Here is an 18,062-nt window from a genome sequence, read left to right as displayed (position 1 = left end):
AAAGATATACTTAAATATCTGCAGAAATGTGAGGGGTGTACTCACTTTTGTGATACACTGTAATTACAAATAATGCTAATGATAGTGGGGACGTCACACACACAGTGTAGCCTATGGAATGATGAAGCGTCTGGTGCTGAAGTGGTGGTATGGGGGGGCAAATGAAAATCTGCTTAGGGCCCCATAAAGGCTTGGGCCGGCCTTGGTCCTACTGGATTGAGAATTGGCGACCGGGAAGAACCAGCAAAGGAAGATCACTGAAGTCACTGTCATGTTCATAAAAGCAGTTTGAGACCACTTCATGCTCGAAGACGCCGTTAGAAGATGGGTGAATTGTGGTCATGAAGTGCTGCACATGGTCAGCAACTTTCTGTCAGCTCCAAGCTTCAGTCTGGTCATTTTCTGTTGACCTCTCCATCGACAGAACTGCCGCTCACTGGAGGCTTCTGCTGTATGGCACTGCTGCCGCACGATTGACCAAATGACCAAAACACCCGCTTTTCTTCCTATACGAGCCGCAGTGCAAACATCACACACTCCTCCTAAATTCCATACCCACCTCTACGGTCACCCCCCTCCACCACAAATTCCTGTTCATGTACTCCATGCACACACAGACGCACAACACACAAGTCACAGCACACTTCTTTACCACAGTGTTACAGGAAGTTGGCTTACCCTCCGATCAGCCATAACATTAGCACCACCTGCCTAATATGGAATAGGTTCCCCTTGTGCCGCCACCAGCACAGACTTCACAAGACCTCTGAAGGCATCCTGTGGTGTCTGGCGTCAAGGCTAGTGTCAGCAGCAGATCCTTCGAGTCTTGTGAGTTGTGAGGTGGTGCCTCCATAGATCGCATAAGTGAGCCTTAGGTGCCCATGACCCTTTTTTGGGATGGTGGAAGATCTAGGAGGGAAGAAATTTCACCAGCGGACTTGTTGTTGGTGCAGTGGTGGCTTCTATTACATACAGAACCACGCTGGAGTTCAGTGAGCTCTTTAGGACCTCCCATTCTTTCACTTGTATGTGTGTAAAGGCAGATTGCATGGTTAGGGGTTTTTATACACCCAATACTTTTGTCCAGGCTACATTTCTCCAGTCGTCAGTTGTCCACGGCTGGTGAGCCTGTGCTGAGCCACTGCAGCCTCAGCTTTCTGTTCTTGGCTAAAAGAAGAGGATCTCAGAGGACGTCAGCATGGTCTTGTTCAGTGAGCTCTTCAGAACCACGCATTCTTTTACTAGTATGTGTGTAAAGGCAGATTGCATGGCTATGGGCTTGGGCTTTTATGCACCTGTGGTGGCTGTGGAACTGAATCTGGAACATCTGGATTCAATGATTAAGAGGTGTGTCCCAATACTTTTGTCCAGGCTGTGCTGAGCCACTGCAGCCTCAGCTTTCTGTTCTTGGCTGAAAGAAGAGGATCTCAGAGCATGTCAGCATGGTCTTGTTGTCCTCCTCCATGGTGGTTCCTATTACAGAACCACACTGGAGGTCAGTGAGCTCTTCAGAACCACCCATTCTTTCACTAGCATGTGTGTAAAGACAGACCCTTGATTGTATACACCTGTGGTGGCAAAGGGACTGAATCAAACGCCTGGATTCAATGATTAGGAGGTGTGTCCCAAAACTTTTGTCATACTGTGAAAAAAGAAAGGAATGCATTCCCATTGAAAGTTTATATAGCTATTATATTTGACTTTCGGTCAAACTCTTCCACAGCAGAGACCGTAAATACACAAACGCTGTTCACTCTGGTGACATACGAGAGCATCGTAGAACATGAAGCACGCCCCGAAAAATGGAGCAATCTCTTAAAACAAGTGGCCACTCCACCGACGGTGAAGCCTGTATACTGCACACTGGGAAAGCAAGCTTATAGGTTATACATCCCGCTAATACACTCTCCACCGTTATCTACGTTACAGTGTCGTTCCTAATATTGCTTTTCACTCACAAATACAGTAAAACCACTTTCAGAACACTCTGAAGAACACATTAAAGCTACAGTTTAGCACTTTAGCACAGCACACAATGGACAGATGCTAGGCTACATTAGCATAACTTCGTCTTGCCGAATCCAGCACGTCTCGGTATAACGTTTCAGATAGAGGGCGCTCTATGGAAGGCTAGTTCGCGCCTACAGGCGTGTCCATAACCTGTGACGGTCTCAGTTCTTTGGTTACAGTGCATTTAGTTCTTGCCTACCGACTGCGATAGGACGTCGCTGTTTCCGAAGAAATACATGCAAGTCGTTTGCGTTAAGGATGGGACGGGTTTAGCGATACCCAGCGATGTTTACAATGTTATACACTGAACAGTAAGCACTAATCGAAATCTCCCTTCACAATTGTGCTAATTCCTGCTAACTCACTTAAGGGGTTTCTGATGGAATGTTAGCGCAAAGCTAATGCTGGGGCACGTGAAAGGTTGTAGGCCAGTCCGGATTCAGCACGGACACTTAAAAAGGTACAATACGTCACATATTGTCGCTGTTTGCGGCTAAGTACCAGGGTAGCAGGGAAGGAATCAAAATTTAAAGGGGAATTCCAAGAATCTTTCAAAATTTCCTCATAACTCAGCCCTCGAGTTGTACGTTGGAACCCAAACACGGCCACCCGTGAACCAGAGTGGTTTGGTGGTTTCTTTGTAGAAAACCTCGCTCAGATTTCTTTACAGTGGGGGTGAATGGAACCAGGTGTGACTATAAAATACACACAAACATGACAAATATATTTGATTTGCTGTCCAAAACCATCAGTAGTGAAACCTAAAGCATCTAAATGAGTCTTCTGAGCTTCATATGTAATGTTGAAGATGGTAAAACAAACAGTGGATCTATTTGAACTACAGGGGGCACTATTTTTCCTCACTACTCCCTGTACGTATCCCTCCACTATGAATGGATTTTTTAAAAATGTAATATTTTTTGGCCAAAAACTGGCAAAAAGTGTCTTAAAAAGTGAGTCAGTATACTGTATTTGTTGTTGTTTATATAGTTTCTGTGTAGCTTTTAAATATATTTAACTTTGCAGACGACTGGTATCATTCACCCCACTGTGAGCAAATTCTTGGTGTGGAGCAATTTTAAATTTTGATTGAATTCCCCAAAGTAATTAATTAGGTATTACAATAATACTTATCAATTAAAAAAAATAAAAATTATGTATTTTTTAAATCTTGGAAATCATTAGAAGTTCTCTGAAGGCCTAGACAAGCCTCTGAGGGTTCCTAATTAATATAAACATTCAGCAATTAATCAAAATCACTGATATCATAGTAAACCGATATACCGTCCCATCCCTAATTCATATCAGAAAAGTAAGAATAATAAGCATAATAAATAAAACCCGATCTAACTTTGGTGGTCCCAAGGCATGCACACCGTAGAAGCCCAGTTGAGACTTCTGAATGAACATGGCATCCACATGTCCAGCAGATCAACAGCAAGAATATTCAGAGATCTCAAGGGCTGGTCACATTCAGCATGGGTCCAGCAGAAAGCAAGCCTCAGGCGATCTTCAATGGATGCAGGCCAACCTGAGCACAGTCCCAGGGAGGCTGAAGGTAAGCAGGGGAAGATGATCCCCTTTGTAAGGCGGCTGAAGCGTCAAGTTCAAGCTCTCGGTCTGGACACTGGTCCAGCTGGAGTTACGGAGATGGGGAGCTGTGGGATTTTTAGGGTGGTGGAACGAGTGGACCTCCAGTCCTGCTGACCACTCAACTCAAATCGGATGTACACCATGTACATGTTTTGTCCTAACTTCAGATGTAGTTGATCAGCCGAAATTTGCTTCTGTAGTTTTACAGTGGCGCTACGAGGCTAGCAAAGAAGTCACAGCCCAGTTCTGGCCCACAGCTGGCTACAGTAGAACAGCTGTACCAGCATTTCACATAGTAGATTGCATGGGGCCACATTGCCAAGAGGGCCACACCTCACCACTTACAGGACTTAAAGAATCTGCTGCTAACATTTTGCTGCCTGATACCACAGGACACCTTCAGAGGTCTTGTGGAGGCCATGCCTCAGTGGGTCAGATCTGTTGTGCCGGCATAAGGGGAATCTACTCAATACAATATTAGGCAGGTAGTACTAATGTTGTGGCTGTGTCATGATTTAGGAGTGCAGTTCTAATGATGCTAACTATCTAGCAGGCTACATTAGCCTCGTAGCTTCAGTGCAAAACCTCGGCTGATCGATTACATTTCGAATAAGGGGAAGAATCAGGTCCATTTCAGGTTTCAGGACTGTGTGTGTGACATCAGGGCGAGAAGGTGTGTATGTCGTTGTGCAGGCTGACCGCTGGAGCGGAGCGGTCTCTGTCCGTGCTACAGTAGCTCTTGTGGCAGCGGCAGCGCTGGATCCACATGACGCTGCGCATGAGGCTCTCTCCATCAGAGCAGTGAAAGCGCAGCCGCACCGTGCGGGTCTCTGAGGGCCTGCAGCACCGCCCGTCCACGCAGGAGCCGCACGTCCGCGGCCGGTAACGCCGGACTGTGCTGCAGCCGCCGAAAGTAATCTGCTCGGGCTCGTGGGGCCTCACCGTCCGTCTGCATTTCTTCCCTTTCTGCACAAGCACAAACAGGACACAGGTTAGACAGGAACTCAGGAACTACCTCATTAACTGGATCAGGTGTGCTGGGAGAGGATCAACAGGGAGGCCCTGCAGAACCAGGGTTGGGAACCACTGTTTTTGCCAATTTCTAATATGTGGATCCTTTGAAAGGCTTCAGTGATCTTTAGTATCCTCACCCTGACGGCTGAAGTGACGTCACACTCTCGGACCTGGCACAAGCGCCTCTCTCGGACAAGCTTGCAGCCTGGGTTGCTGTTGGTCACGCGGCTGGAGATGCCAAAGCCACAGGAGGCGGAGCACTGGGTCCACTCTGTGGTCTGTGAGAAGCACTTGGAAGAAGGGTAGGGCACTCGAGACACGGGAAGAGACAGCCACTCTGCATGGGACACAAGGACACATCTTCAGTTTAAACATAGAGATCTTATATAGGCCACTTTATTAGAAACCCCTTCCTTGGAGCTCCTCCACAGTTAGACACTCTTTTTAATAGCTCATCTGTTGGTGCACAGTTTATATTACAGTTTACTAGGTTTTGGGGGAGAATTGCTGTGAGGATTTTGATTGCATTCAGCGACAAGAGCATTAGAGAAGTCAGGATGTTAGATGAACCCCAACTCATCCCAAAAGTATTGGATGGAGCACAAACCATCATTTCAGAGAACACAGTTCTCCCACTGCTCCACAGCTCAATGCTGTTTTTTTATTTATTTATCTGCTCCAGGGAGTCCTATTCTATTGGCAGTTCTACTCTACAGGGACTAGACAATCTGTGTCAGCAGTGGGTGCAACTTAAAATAGCTAAATGCATTTATTAGAAGGGGTGTCCACAAAGATTTGGACATGTGGTGGATGTGTTTTAACCAGTTTCCCACCTGAGGGCCTTCTAGGCCAGTGGTTCCAAACCCTGGGCCTGGAGAACCCCCTACCCTGCACATTGTAGTGGTGTCCTGCCCTGACACACTGCCTTCAACTCAAGAAAGGCTTGTTACTTATCTGATTACCTGAATCAGGTGTGTCAAGAGCCACATATGTTGAAGTGCCCTGCTTTTAGCTTTGCGCTAACATACTATTAGAATCCCATAGTAGGGCTAGCAGAAATTAGCATTTCCATACAGGTGTTATTTCCCCTGGTCTTTGACATTTGTGGCCTGAACAAGTTTCAAATTCACCTTGGAATGTGTCTCCTATGGCCTGATGGCCGCTGGGCACCTCCAGCAGTTTGCTGATGTGGTTGGTGTGGAGGTGTGGAGTTGAGGAGTCGTGGGGGTCTTCGCTGATGCGGTTGTCATCATCGCACACCCACTCCTGGCAGCAGTGCCCTGGAGGGGTGTGCAGCCGGGGGTTGGCGCAGCGGCGGACGGGTAGGGGTAGGTGGTGGGGGCAGAGGGGCATGCAGCCCACCACGCCGTCCATGCAGCTGCACTGGTGCTCACAACTGGGCTGGAAGTCCTCACCGTGCTGGAACACATGGCCGCCGAACTCGCATGGGCGTCCCTGAGCGTCGGCTGAGGGGTAACACACACAAACGCACATGTTTTTAGACAATGGCTGGACATGGGGTCAGAGATACTGTGCAGTATGTACCTATATATAATACTATGGTCCTTATGTAGTATATGTATACAGTATATTGGCATGACATTATTTTAACCCTAATCTTAAACCACAGTCACACAAGACAGATGCAATTTGTGTTGCCTTGCAAAATAGGCATGACCGGGGTTGAACCGGAGGCCTGGTCACTAAAAGCTCCTTCAGTTGGGTGCAGTTACCAAGCTAACATTAGCTTAATTTAATAAAACAGTAAAAAATATCATACAATAGCTGTATTCAGGTGAGAGCACAGTGCTCCACACCCAGTCACAGCAAAACAGTGGAGCTATGGTGGATCTCTGTGTGGAGCTGTGCTCAGCTCAGAGCTTGGAGCCAACTAGTTGTGCTCTGCTGAAGATCTATCTTAGCGGCCTGTATATCCACTGTATACTGGATAGCTTAATAATAAGGGTCCCAGAGTCCCACAGATTACTAACTAACTAAGTAACTGTAGAGCTAAATCACGTGTGTTTGAGCAGGGACAAAATATCACCATACTGTGCCAGACTAGGGCTTCCTCGCACCAGAGCTGGACACCGAGTGTATGCTTATTGTGAAGGCTTTGACTGGGAGAGTGTTTAAACTATTAATTTTGGTTTATGAGGTTAAGATTATATTAATTAAGGTTTAAACTACCAATAGCGCTGCTGCTCTGACTGCACTGACCTCTGAAAAGGGTTCACCCAGCTCTAAAGAGGCCCAAAAACTAATAAAAGTAATAAAAGTAAGCAAAAGTAATAAAAGTAAGCAAGTGATTTGTCAGATAATGACATACACATTACAGTACAGTGTGGCCCAATGCGTTTTAGGGAGTGTATATATGTTGGGGTAGTCTGGGGCAGCTGAGGAGCAAGCTTAGTGATTAGCAAGATAGCTCATTTGGTTACTATGAAGAGTAAAATCACAGAAAGATGATAAAAATTGAGTCTCCTGACTGACTGTGTGTGCTCTTTCTCTTTCTTTTACTGGATTATTCAGAGCCAGTGGGGGAGAAATGGTTGGGCTAACATTAGAATGCCCTCAGTTTTGGGCCTTCAGAGCTGGGCCATCCTGCTCAGAGGTCAGTAATGCAAATCACATTAAAATGAATGTAAATTCATACAATCTTAACCTCATAAACCAAAATTAAAAGGTTTCCTCTTTCAGTACTTCTGTTCAAATTCACCGGATTCAGCTCTACAGTTAGTTAGTAGGGTTGGTAGGTGTGTTTGAGCAGGGACAGCACTAATCTTTGGGACTCTGGGCCTATTACTATTAAGCTACGCAGTATACAGTGAACATACAGACAGTAAATACTCAAGCTACTCAAAATACACCCAGTTTAACAAATGATCTTCTACTTCAGAACCTTTCTGCACTGATTTAATGAATGTTTTAATGTTATAATCAAATAAAATGCTCTTCCTAGAACTATGCACTTATGTTTTGGCCTAAATCTCCTACAGAACAGACATCTACACATATGCCAGAACCCTTTTCGAACATGCCATCCAGCCTCACCTCTGCACAGGCCGCGTTGCGGGTCTCCTCCGGCCCCTAGGTGGCAGCGCAGGCCCTTGATGTGGTCACAGGGTTTCGCTGGGCCACACTCCTGGTTAAACTGCTGTGCACACACCTTACAGCAGCCGCACTCGTCCAGCACCCAGCTCACTCCCAGCGGACAGGATGGAGGAGATGGGGGGCAGGAACACGGCCCGGAACAGCCACCCGCCACCTGGGAAACCACGGCGGAGGGGAGGGAGGAAGGGAAAGAGGAAGCAACAGCTCACAATGACATAATGTAGGGAGATCACCAGAACTAAAGACAACATTACACACTATACTGAGCTCGTTGAGCATTGATATACAATGTGTCCAAATGTTTGTGGACACCCCTTTTCAGCCTCTTTAAGTTGCTGACATAGCTTGTGCAGTCCCTGTAGAGATGTACTGCCAATAGAATAGGACTTGCTGGAGCAGATAAACATGCTACCGAATGCCAGGCGTGGGCTAGTGGTGTGGGGTATATCAGCCAAATCTGCTACAACTGACTGGTGTGCTCGCTTATTTATACCTGCATCAAACCCTGTCATGTGGCATCTGTGACGACCCCAGCCGAGTTTATTCCAAACCAAGGGTGGTCATAATATTCTGATGGAGCTGTGGAGCAGCTGACCTCGATAATGAACGCCTTCCATCACCCTAATACAGTCCATACCACAGTATAGTCTCGCTAGTGTCATCCGAGCCATGGCTGGTGATTCCCACTATTAGGTCATAATATTCTGATTCTGATTTCAATGGATTCAGAACATCAGATATGGACCAGATTAACATCTTTGCAGGTAATTTAGTACACAGAGGCTATTTAGAGGCCATGATGCTTAAAGATCATAACCCAGCAGCGACGAGTTGGAGGTGTAGGAACCTTAGCTGTGGTGAAGAAGTGCAGATTTATACGTTTCCATATGCGATTACATGTTTTTGGCACGATGCTGCAGTTGGATGGAGTGGGAAACTTTCATCTTCTTCTTGGATGGAAAGTTGACAGCTCCATCATGACAGATAAAGCCTCTGTTCTCCCCCGGGACATGAAGCAACACAGCTGTGAGCTGAGTGTGCTTTCGCTCAAAGCTCAAAGCGAATACGTCTGAGAGAAGTGCTGGACGCGAGTGTGCACCCAGGCCAATTTATCATAAAGGGTGTTTTCATGTTGAGGGGTAAGCCAAGGATGAGCTTTTGCCTCCATCCAGCCAAAGACGCGTCTGCCCTTATTCACTGAATCAGATAGGGAATCAGCATCACTCAGGGTATCACAGATATACAGAAAAAATTAGGACACCCCACAAAAACAGAAGACATGTGGCGCAAGCCCAAGAACCTCATTCCAACTGTGGGGTATGGAGATGGAAATGTCCTGGGCTGGGGCTGCTCTGTTGCAGAATCTACTATGAATGGGTTAGCGATGCTAATGCGGTGGTAGCGATGCTGGGCAAGGCCAACGGCTGGTGTGGAAGCTATTCTGGCAGCCAGAGTGATAGCGATGCTGATGCTGATGCTAATGCTGCAGTAGCAATGCTAACACTGTGGTAGGAATGGTATCACCAAGGTAGGGATGCTGACGCTGCAGTAAGGATGCCAACCATGTGGTAGTAATGCTGGACGAGGCTGGCAGCCAGAGTGATAGCAATTGTAACGCTGCAGTAGCGATGCTAACACGGCGGTAGCAATGCTAACCCTGTGGTAGGAATGCTAACACTGTGGTAGGAATGCTAACACTGTGGTAGGTATGCTAACCCTGTGGTAGGAATGCTAACACTGTGGTAGGTATGCTAACACTGTGGTAGGAATGCTAACACTGTGGTAGGAATGCTAACACTGTGGTAGGTATGCTAACCCTGTGGTAGGAATGCTAACACTGTGGTAGGTATGCTAACACTGTGGTAGGAATGGTATCACCAAGGTAGGGATGCTGACGCTGCGGTAAGGATGCCAACACTGTGGTAGTGATGCTGGACGAGGCCGGCAGCCAGTGTGGTAGCAATTGTAACGCTGCAGTAGTGATGCTAACACTGTGGTAGCAATGCTAACACTGTGGTAGGAATGCTAACACTGTGGTAGGAATGGTACCACTGAGGTAGGGATGCTACGGCTGCGTTAAAGATGCCAACACCGTGGTAGTGATGCTGGACGAGGCCGGTAGCCAGTGTGGTAGCAATTGTAACGCTGCAGTAGTGATGCTAACACCGCGGTAGCAATATTAACGCTGTGGTAGCAATGCTAACACTGTGATAGGAATGGTACCACTAAGGTAGAAATGCGACTAGCGATGTTGGGATGTTAACGCTGCAGCAGGGATGCTAACACTGCGGTAGCAATGCTGGGCTAGGCGAGAAAAAATATTTCCTGTTGACATTTTGTAATTGCACTAAACATGTGGAAGGTTTGAATGGAAACCTGTCCATTGTTTGTAGCAACAGAATTAAAGGGGCATTGTGGTCCCAAAGAAAAATGTTCCCATAGCTACACACTCTCCTCCTATAGCGATATTAGCTTTTTTGGCTTAGAGTGAGATTCTCCAGCTTTAAGGAAATACTAGGAAAAAGCCCTTCTAATGTCCTGAAGTAATAAAACCCTGCGTATACTTTGGGGTGGATGTTTGAGGGCGGGCTTTGTGAACACAGAAGGAGGTAAGTATTAATTAGCATCTACGTCAGCGGTTACGTTAGCATTCAGGATTCTTTTTATTGCCGTAGAGGAATTCCTAGATATCGGCATGACTTGTTTCCATAGTGCATGCTGGGTTTTGTAGTCAAAGAACACAAATTTTTTTTTTAAATTTGAATTATGTCAAAATGACGAGGCTAAAACTGTGCAGCAGAATATCACATAACACGACAGACATTATATTATAGGCTAGTTTCAATTTCCGTTACTATTAAAATGTAGCTGTATAGGTTTAAAAACATCCAGCCGATGTTTAATCAACATGACTTTCTTTACCAGTTTTCTTTAATAATTACTTTATATATATGTATACTTGCTATATATATAGACACACACACTATATGGACAAAAGTATTGGGACACTTGCTTATTATACATACAATGAAGAGCCTGGATGGTGTGTGGAGACAGTGCCACTTACAGCAGAATAAGGTATTACTCAATACAGTTCCAATTATACACTAATCTAAAGGTACTACACATGCACCCTTGAGGGTACCACCCCAGTAAGAGTGGGGTTTCAATCAAATTAAACCAGTTTGGTTGCAGATAAGTTTGTCTAATGATCTTAAAAATGCTAAAAAAAAAAAAATAGTTTCAATGAAATGAAATATATTGTCTGGTGTTTGATCTGTAATCACTGCAATATAAAAGGCTGTTGTAGCCATATATTTATACCCCATATAGTCCGTCTGAATGGTGGTCTATGGTTAATCTGTGACACTTGAATGAATACTTTACAAACAGCAGATCCTGTGTACTCACTTTTCCAGCAGTGTAGAGAATCAGCAGTAAAACGCTGCCCAGACTAGTGTCCATCCTGACGGTTCTCACAGAATAAATTCCTCAGCAGGATTAGTAATTTATTTTACAAATAATAATAAATAAAATTTGAGAATCCAAGTATGAATCCACCACCACCAAAAAAAAAAAAGAGCCCGCAACCCTGCAGTCAGAGCGTCCACTGACTGACCGCTTGTCTTCGCTTTGGCCTCTTTCACCTCTCGGTCAGTGAATTGAGTCACAGGTTAGAAATCCAGAGTTAAATCCAAGGAGAGCCAGAGTGTGTGAGTGAGTGTGTGTGTGTGTGTGTGTGAGTGTGTGTTTGTATGTAGCTCCTAGAGCCCAGCTCAGCTTTATGGAGGATCAGAGCTGGAGCAGGTCAAATTATAAGGGAGGTGGAGAGGGGGTGGACAGGACCCCTCTGACATAAGCACACAGAGAGCAAGGAAGCAGAGGGGTAAAAGGCATGTGCACACACACCAAACACACAAACACACACACACACACACACACTTCATTGTGAAGTGTAATGGTATCCAGTAAATAAAAATGTTACAAAGTACTTAAAATATTTGACATGATAAAATGTAAGCCTGTATGCTGACCGTATGCCAACACTACTACATACACTACTGTTATATTGGTCTCTGAGGATATTCATCTTGGGATAAATAACTGGACGACAAAGATCACATGACAATCACATGTGGCCTGTCCTTCGTTTGTGGACACATGTGATTTTGCTGTTTATTATACAGTCATTTACCCCAAGGTAAGTGAATCACTCAGAAACGACCACATGCTGATTCATGGGTGATCACATTAGGCCACATAATCACATGTGAATCAGTCACATGCAATGGCATTGTTCACAAGGCTCCCTAATTGCATGTCACATATCATTCACATGTGATCACATTTGCTGAATGTCAAGTTCTTCTGAATAATGTGATCGCACATGTGATTGTGTGGCCTAATGTGATCACCCATGAATCATATGTGATCACACGTGAACAGCATGTGGTAGTCTCTGAGTGATTCATCTTGGGATAAATGACTGTATAATAACAGCAAAATCACATGTGGCCACAAATGAAGGACTGGTCACATGTGATTTAGTACAGTTAGTTTGTACAAGGTCACATGTGACGTACATATTCACACAATTACATATTCCCATGTGATTACATATGTGATTGCATTTAATATTGGCATACGGTTGCGAGAACACATATATTCACATCATCACATTATTCACATGTGATCCTCCATTATTCCCAAGGAATTACATATTTGCATATGATTACTTCACATTTAATCATATATTATTCACTTGTGATTACGCATACCCGTATAATCACATTATATCCCGGTCATGCTGCCAGCCATCAGCAGCCAGGTCCTGAGTGAGCACAATTGGCCTTGCTCTCTCCAGGGTGATTAGATGGCGCTCTCTCTCTCCCCACAGCGCTCCGCTGCAGTGCTGACCGGCGTTGATGTCTGCGGGTCAGAGGGGGGCATGTGTTGGTCCGCCTTCACTAGTGTCAGGGGCATCGTGTGTGTGTCCAACTTGGGGAGAAAATGAGGGGGAAATCGTATAAAAAATTTAATAAATAAATATATAAAAATCTGGCAAATTAAACACTAGTCAAACCCTTCTGCCATATATGAATTGATATATTTCTATGCATTACTGTTCATTAATATTTATATTATCTGTCAGTAAAATGACCATATCTGAGCCTGTACTAGAAATAAACTAATCCCAGTGAGTAAACCGGGGCGACTATGGCTTCACTGCAGTAAAAAAGGCCTGATCATTTGACAAAGAAGTTGCTTATCGAAACTTGATCAGAGCAGGGTAGAGTCCAACAGTGTGTGTGTGTGTGTTGTTATAGTGGAAAAACTGCGGAGGGAACTCCGCTCTGTGAGTGCTTTTCCTTTGTAATAGGAAGCTCTGATGCAGGTCCAGAAGAAAACCCCCATAAACAACTCCACACGTTCTCCATACACACGAAAACACACACATGCTGCGCTATCCTCACACACCTTCTGCTGTGAGGTTTTCCTGTCCGGCTGCAGAACTCCCTGCAAGCTTTTCCTCATGGCAGGCCATGTTCCAGGAAAGCCCCGTCCGTTCCCATGTTTTCAGAGGAAAAACCAAACATTCCCATTGTCAACTCCGCAGCACTTGAAAGGTGATTTCTCGGAGTTCGGGGCAGGGGTCAGTCCGGGCCTCGGGTCAGCCTTACCAACGCCCAGAACAGGAACGGAGCACCTTCTGAGCAGGAGGACCCCAGGAAGAACGTGACGAGAGCCTGATGTGTCCGATCTTCTCAACGTCGGCCACATCCTGTCAGTCAGACCGTGTTATGAAACAACATGTCAGATCAGAACCTGAAGCTATCCCACCCCCCCACCCCCCCACCCCCTAAAAACTGTATACTTTGCCCACCCCACCTCCCACATGTACTGGATCTACACTACATGTCCAAAAGTTTGTAGACACCCTTCTTATTTTGGACTTTGGTGCTCCTTAAAGGTGCACCCATCGCTACAATGATCATCCAGTATCAGTACCTGACCTCATTGATGCTCCTGTGGCTGAATGCCATCAGATCTTGGTCAAAAACAGCAATGGTCAAAAATGAGCATTATTTTAGGGGTGGGTTTTAAAATGTGGGGCCTAAACTGAAGGCCTAGCTGTAAAGTTTGTAAAAAGTGTGTGTGTGTGTGTGTAGTAAGCAGCATGACCAGAGTTGTCCCCTCAGCCTGACTCCTCTTCATCTTCAGGTGCATCTCCCATTAAAGCTCCCGACGGTTCAGAGGGCGTAGGACGGTGGTCGGAATTCCACAAATTCCTGCCCCACAAAAGCAGGATGTGTGTGCATGCCTTCTCACACCACACAACGAGAGGAGAGGAGGGGCAGTGTGTGTGTGTGTGTGTGTGTAAGAGAACGAAACACAGAGAAAGAGAGAGTGGGAGAGAATGGGAAAGACTGACGGAGGTACTCAGAGTGTTTGGCATTCGGACGCTCTGGCTCAATCCCAGCCATTGTTAATGCTCCAGACAAACATTTCCACCAGCGGGGGTCAAAGTGGGCAAGTTTACACACCATCACACACTGGAACAGGTTAAGCTACACACTCCCACACTGCTATACAGCTTGAACGTAACACCAGCCCATCACCACTCCCATTGTAAAGCAGCTTCAGCTCCCCCTACAGGCGGAGAAGTGTAGTTCATGCTTTTCACATGCATTTCTGGACAAGCTGAGAGATACAGATACAGCATGTGGACTGAGGTGGTTCAGTAATATTATAGGACTTTATACAAATATGACTCGGGATACACAGCTCCTGTGAACGCTGCCCTGCCCGCTTCACCAAAGGTCCATAGTGCACAGAGCAGCTTGGAGTAACAGCGATAGTGGTGCTGTTCTTGCTATTACAGTCAGTGGAGCATCAACTTCGACTCTAAAGCTGCTGTTTTAAGGTAAAAAATGCCACAAGTTGCTTTAGCTTCTATTGGCCCATTTGTTAAATAAGGTTCATCCAGTGTAAATAACAGCTACACCATTAGAAATGTTTCGAAATTAGAAAGGTTCTAAGCGATACCATAGAAGAACCACTTTTGGTTCCATAAAGAACTACATACACTGCAAACTCATACTGAATTAGCCTGCAGATTCATACTGGATTAAAATCACTCCACGGTCATTACCATCAGCCTGTAAAAACTACACACTGCAGATTCATACTGGATTAAAATTACTCCACATCATTACCATCAGCCTGTAAAAACAACACACTGCAGATTCATACTGGATTAAAATTACTCCACAGTCATTACCATTAGCCTGTAAAAACTACACACTGCAGATTCATACTGGATTAAAATTACTCCACATCATTACCATCAGCCTGTAAAAACTACACACTGCAGATTCATACTGGATTAAAATCACTCTACGGTCATTACCATTAGCCTGTAAAAACTACACACTGCAGATTCATACTGGATTAAAATCACTCTACGGTCATTACCATTAGCCTGTAAAAACTACACACTGCAGATTCATACTGGATTAAAATCACTCTACGGTCATTACCATTAGCCTGTAAAAACAACACACTGCAGATTCATACTGGATTAAAATCACTCCACGGTCATTACCATTAGCCTGTAAAAACAACACACTGCAGATTCATACTGGATTAAAATTACTTCACAGTCATTACCATTAGCCTGTAAAAACTACACACTGCAGATTCATACTGGATTAAAATTACTTCACAGTCATTACCATTAGCCTGTAAAACCTACACACTGCAGATTCATACTGGATTGAAGTCACGATTATAACGGCCACACTGTAAAACCTACACACTGTAGATTCATACTGGATTAAAATTACTTCACAGTCATTACCATTAGCCTGTAAAACCTACACACTGCAGATTCATACTGGATTGAAGTCACGATTATAACGGCCACACTGTAAAACCTACACACTGTAGATTCATACTGGATTAAAATCACTCCACGGTCATTACCATTAGCCTGTAAAACCTACACACTGCAGATTCATACTGGATTGAAGTCACGATTATAACGGCCACACTGTCAAACCTACACACACTGCAGATTCATACTGGATTGAAGTCACAAACCTACAGTAATCCGAGGAAAAACTAAGGCCTGTAGCGTTTCTGATCCCCCATGCTTCTGCTTCTGGCTTCCCGACTGCTTTTAACGTACTAATCAGATTTACTACATCTGCCCCGCCCACTGTTTCCACCTTAAAGACTAACGTGACGTTTGGCATCTGGCTAATGCAAAGCTACACAAGCATGTGGTGGTGTGTTTATGTGTAAGCAGGAATGTGGGACACCTTTCTGAGTAAGAGCATGCTACAGTTGTCAGTGTGTGGATGTACTAATATCTGCAAGTGTGTGTGTGTGTGTGTGTGTGTGTGTGTGTGTGTGAGCACATTAAGAACAAATGCAAATCCGGGTGGCAGGTGTGCTGAGAAATTGATGGCAGGAAAAGGTGCTTTCCTTTATTTCTTTCACTTTCGCCAGCGACGTTCTCCACTAATGCACTCCTGCTACAGTTCACACCTGCACACTACAAAACACTCCCTACCGGCCAAAAACACACCTGTGATGATGGACATGTGGACAGAGTGAGCAAACAGGACCTTACGGTGCAAACAGGGTGTGTGTGTGTGTGTGTGAGAGAGAGAGAAGGTCTGGCTTGCTGTTATTCCCCTGAGCTGTAATGGAACTGGTGTTCCAGTGACTCACCAGGATTTGCATCAGACTGACAACCCAAAGACGTGTGTGTGTGTAAGTGTGTACCTGCATGGAGAGAAGTCTTGCCGTAGCACTGACGCACTTCAGTAAACTCCATGATGGACCTGCAGCTACGTTTAAGGAGATCAGCCCCTCCATGTGTCCGTTCTGTCAGGGAACCTCAGCAGTTAGAGCACTAGCCTCTGGATGGCAGGGTTGTGTGTGTTCGATACATGAGCTCCGCAAGCTGCCACTGTTGGGCCCTTGAGCAAGGCTGCCCACCACCACCCCGGGCATGTGTGCTCACGGTCGCTGTGTGTGTTTGATCACTGGCCTAATCTATACCACTATAGATACAACCTATAGGTTAGTAAGCCATAGTGTATTTTGCACCCTCTAGTCCCAGCGTTAGCCATAACTAGCATGTTTATCACCTCTAGTCCCAGCGTTAGCCATAACTAGCATGTTTATCACCTCTAGTCCCAGCGTTAGCCATAACTAGCATGTTTATCACCTCTAGTCCCAGCGTTAGCCATAACTAGCATGTTTATCACCTCTAGTCCTAGCGTTAGCCATAACTAGCATGTTTATCACCTCTAGTCCTAGCGTTAGCCATAACTAGCATGTTTATCACCTCTAGTCCTAGCGTTAGCCATAACTAGCATGTTTATCACCTCTAGTCCTAGCGTTAGCCATAACTAGCATGTTTATCACATCTACTTCTATTGTCAGTCATGACTAGCTCATTTCTCACCTCTAGTCCAAGCATTAGCTAGCATGTTTTTGCCATGTTTTTGTTTTTAGTTCAAGGGTTAATAAGCCTTACCATATTTTGCACCCTCTAGTCCTAGCGTTAGCCATAACTAGCGTGTTTATCACATCTGTTTTAATTGTCAGTCATGACTAGCTCATTTCTCATTAGCATTAGCTAGTGTGGTGTTGCCTATAGTGCAAGGGTTTGTAAGCCATGGTGTATTTCGCACCCTTTAGTTCTACTTTTAGCCATAACAAGCTTTTTTCGCAACTTCACATCTAGCGTTAGCGATAACTACAGTTTTTCTTGCCTTTAGTTCTAGAAATGTAACCAGTGCATTTCTCAGCTTTAGGTCTAGCGTTAGCCATAACTAGCGCATTTCTCACATCTGTCTTTTGTCAGTCATGACTAGTTTATTTCTCTAGTGTAAGCTTTAACTAGTATATTTAACTAGCATACTTTACTAGCATATTTCTTGTCCTAGTGTTAGCCCTAATTAGCATATTTCTCACATCTGTTTCTATTGCCAGTCATGACTAGTTCATTTCTCATCTCTAGTCCTAGCATTAGCTAGCATGTTTTTTTAGCCTCTAGTTCACGGGTTAGTAAGCATTAGCGTATTTTGCACCCTTTAGTTTTAGTGTTAGCCCTAATTAGCATATTTCTCAGCTCTTGTCCTAGTGTTAGCCCTAATTAGCATATTTCTCACATCTGTTTCTATTGCCAGTCATGACTAGTTCATTTCTCATTGGCTAGCATGTTGCCTCTGGTTGTCCTGGCATAAGCTGTGCCTCTCCATTAGAGAAGCCATCGACCTCACATGAGGTCAGCAGGACACAGGCGAGTGTCC

General features: G+C 45.0%; 1 protein-coding gene across 1 annotated transcript; it reads right to left on the bottom strand.

Moving 5' to 3' along the window:
- Nucleotides 1–1,671: 1,671 nt before the first annotated feature.
- ccn1l2 (cellular communication network factor 1, like 2) lies at nt 1,672–11,499 on the bottom strand. The gene is made up of 5 exons (XM_072681116.1): nt 11,143–11,499; nt 7,672–7,885; nt 5,748–6,083; nt 4,755–4,954; nt 1,672–4,569 (listed from the first exon to the last, which is right to left on the bottom strand). The coding sequence occupies exons 1-5, from the start codon at nt 11,194–11,196 to the stop codon at nt 4,264–4,266; spliced, it is 1,110 nt and encodes a 369-aa protein (XP_072537217.1). The 5' UTR covers nt 11,197–11,499; the 3' UTR covers nt 1,672–4,263.
- Between the last annotated feature and the right edge of the window lie 6,563 nt (nt 11,500–18,062).

This window comes from Salminus brasiliensis, chromosome 6 (assembly GCF_030463535.1).
Source record: "Salminus brasiliensis chromosome 6, fSalBra1.hap2, whole genome shotgun sequence".
Lineage (NCBI taxonomy): Eukaryota > Metazoa > Chordata > Actinopteri > Characiformes > Bryconidae > Salminus > Salminus brasiliensis.
The sequence above is the reverse complement of the archived record's forward strand: the minus strand, read 5'-3'. Positions and strand labels throughout refer to the sequence as shown.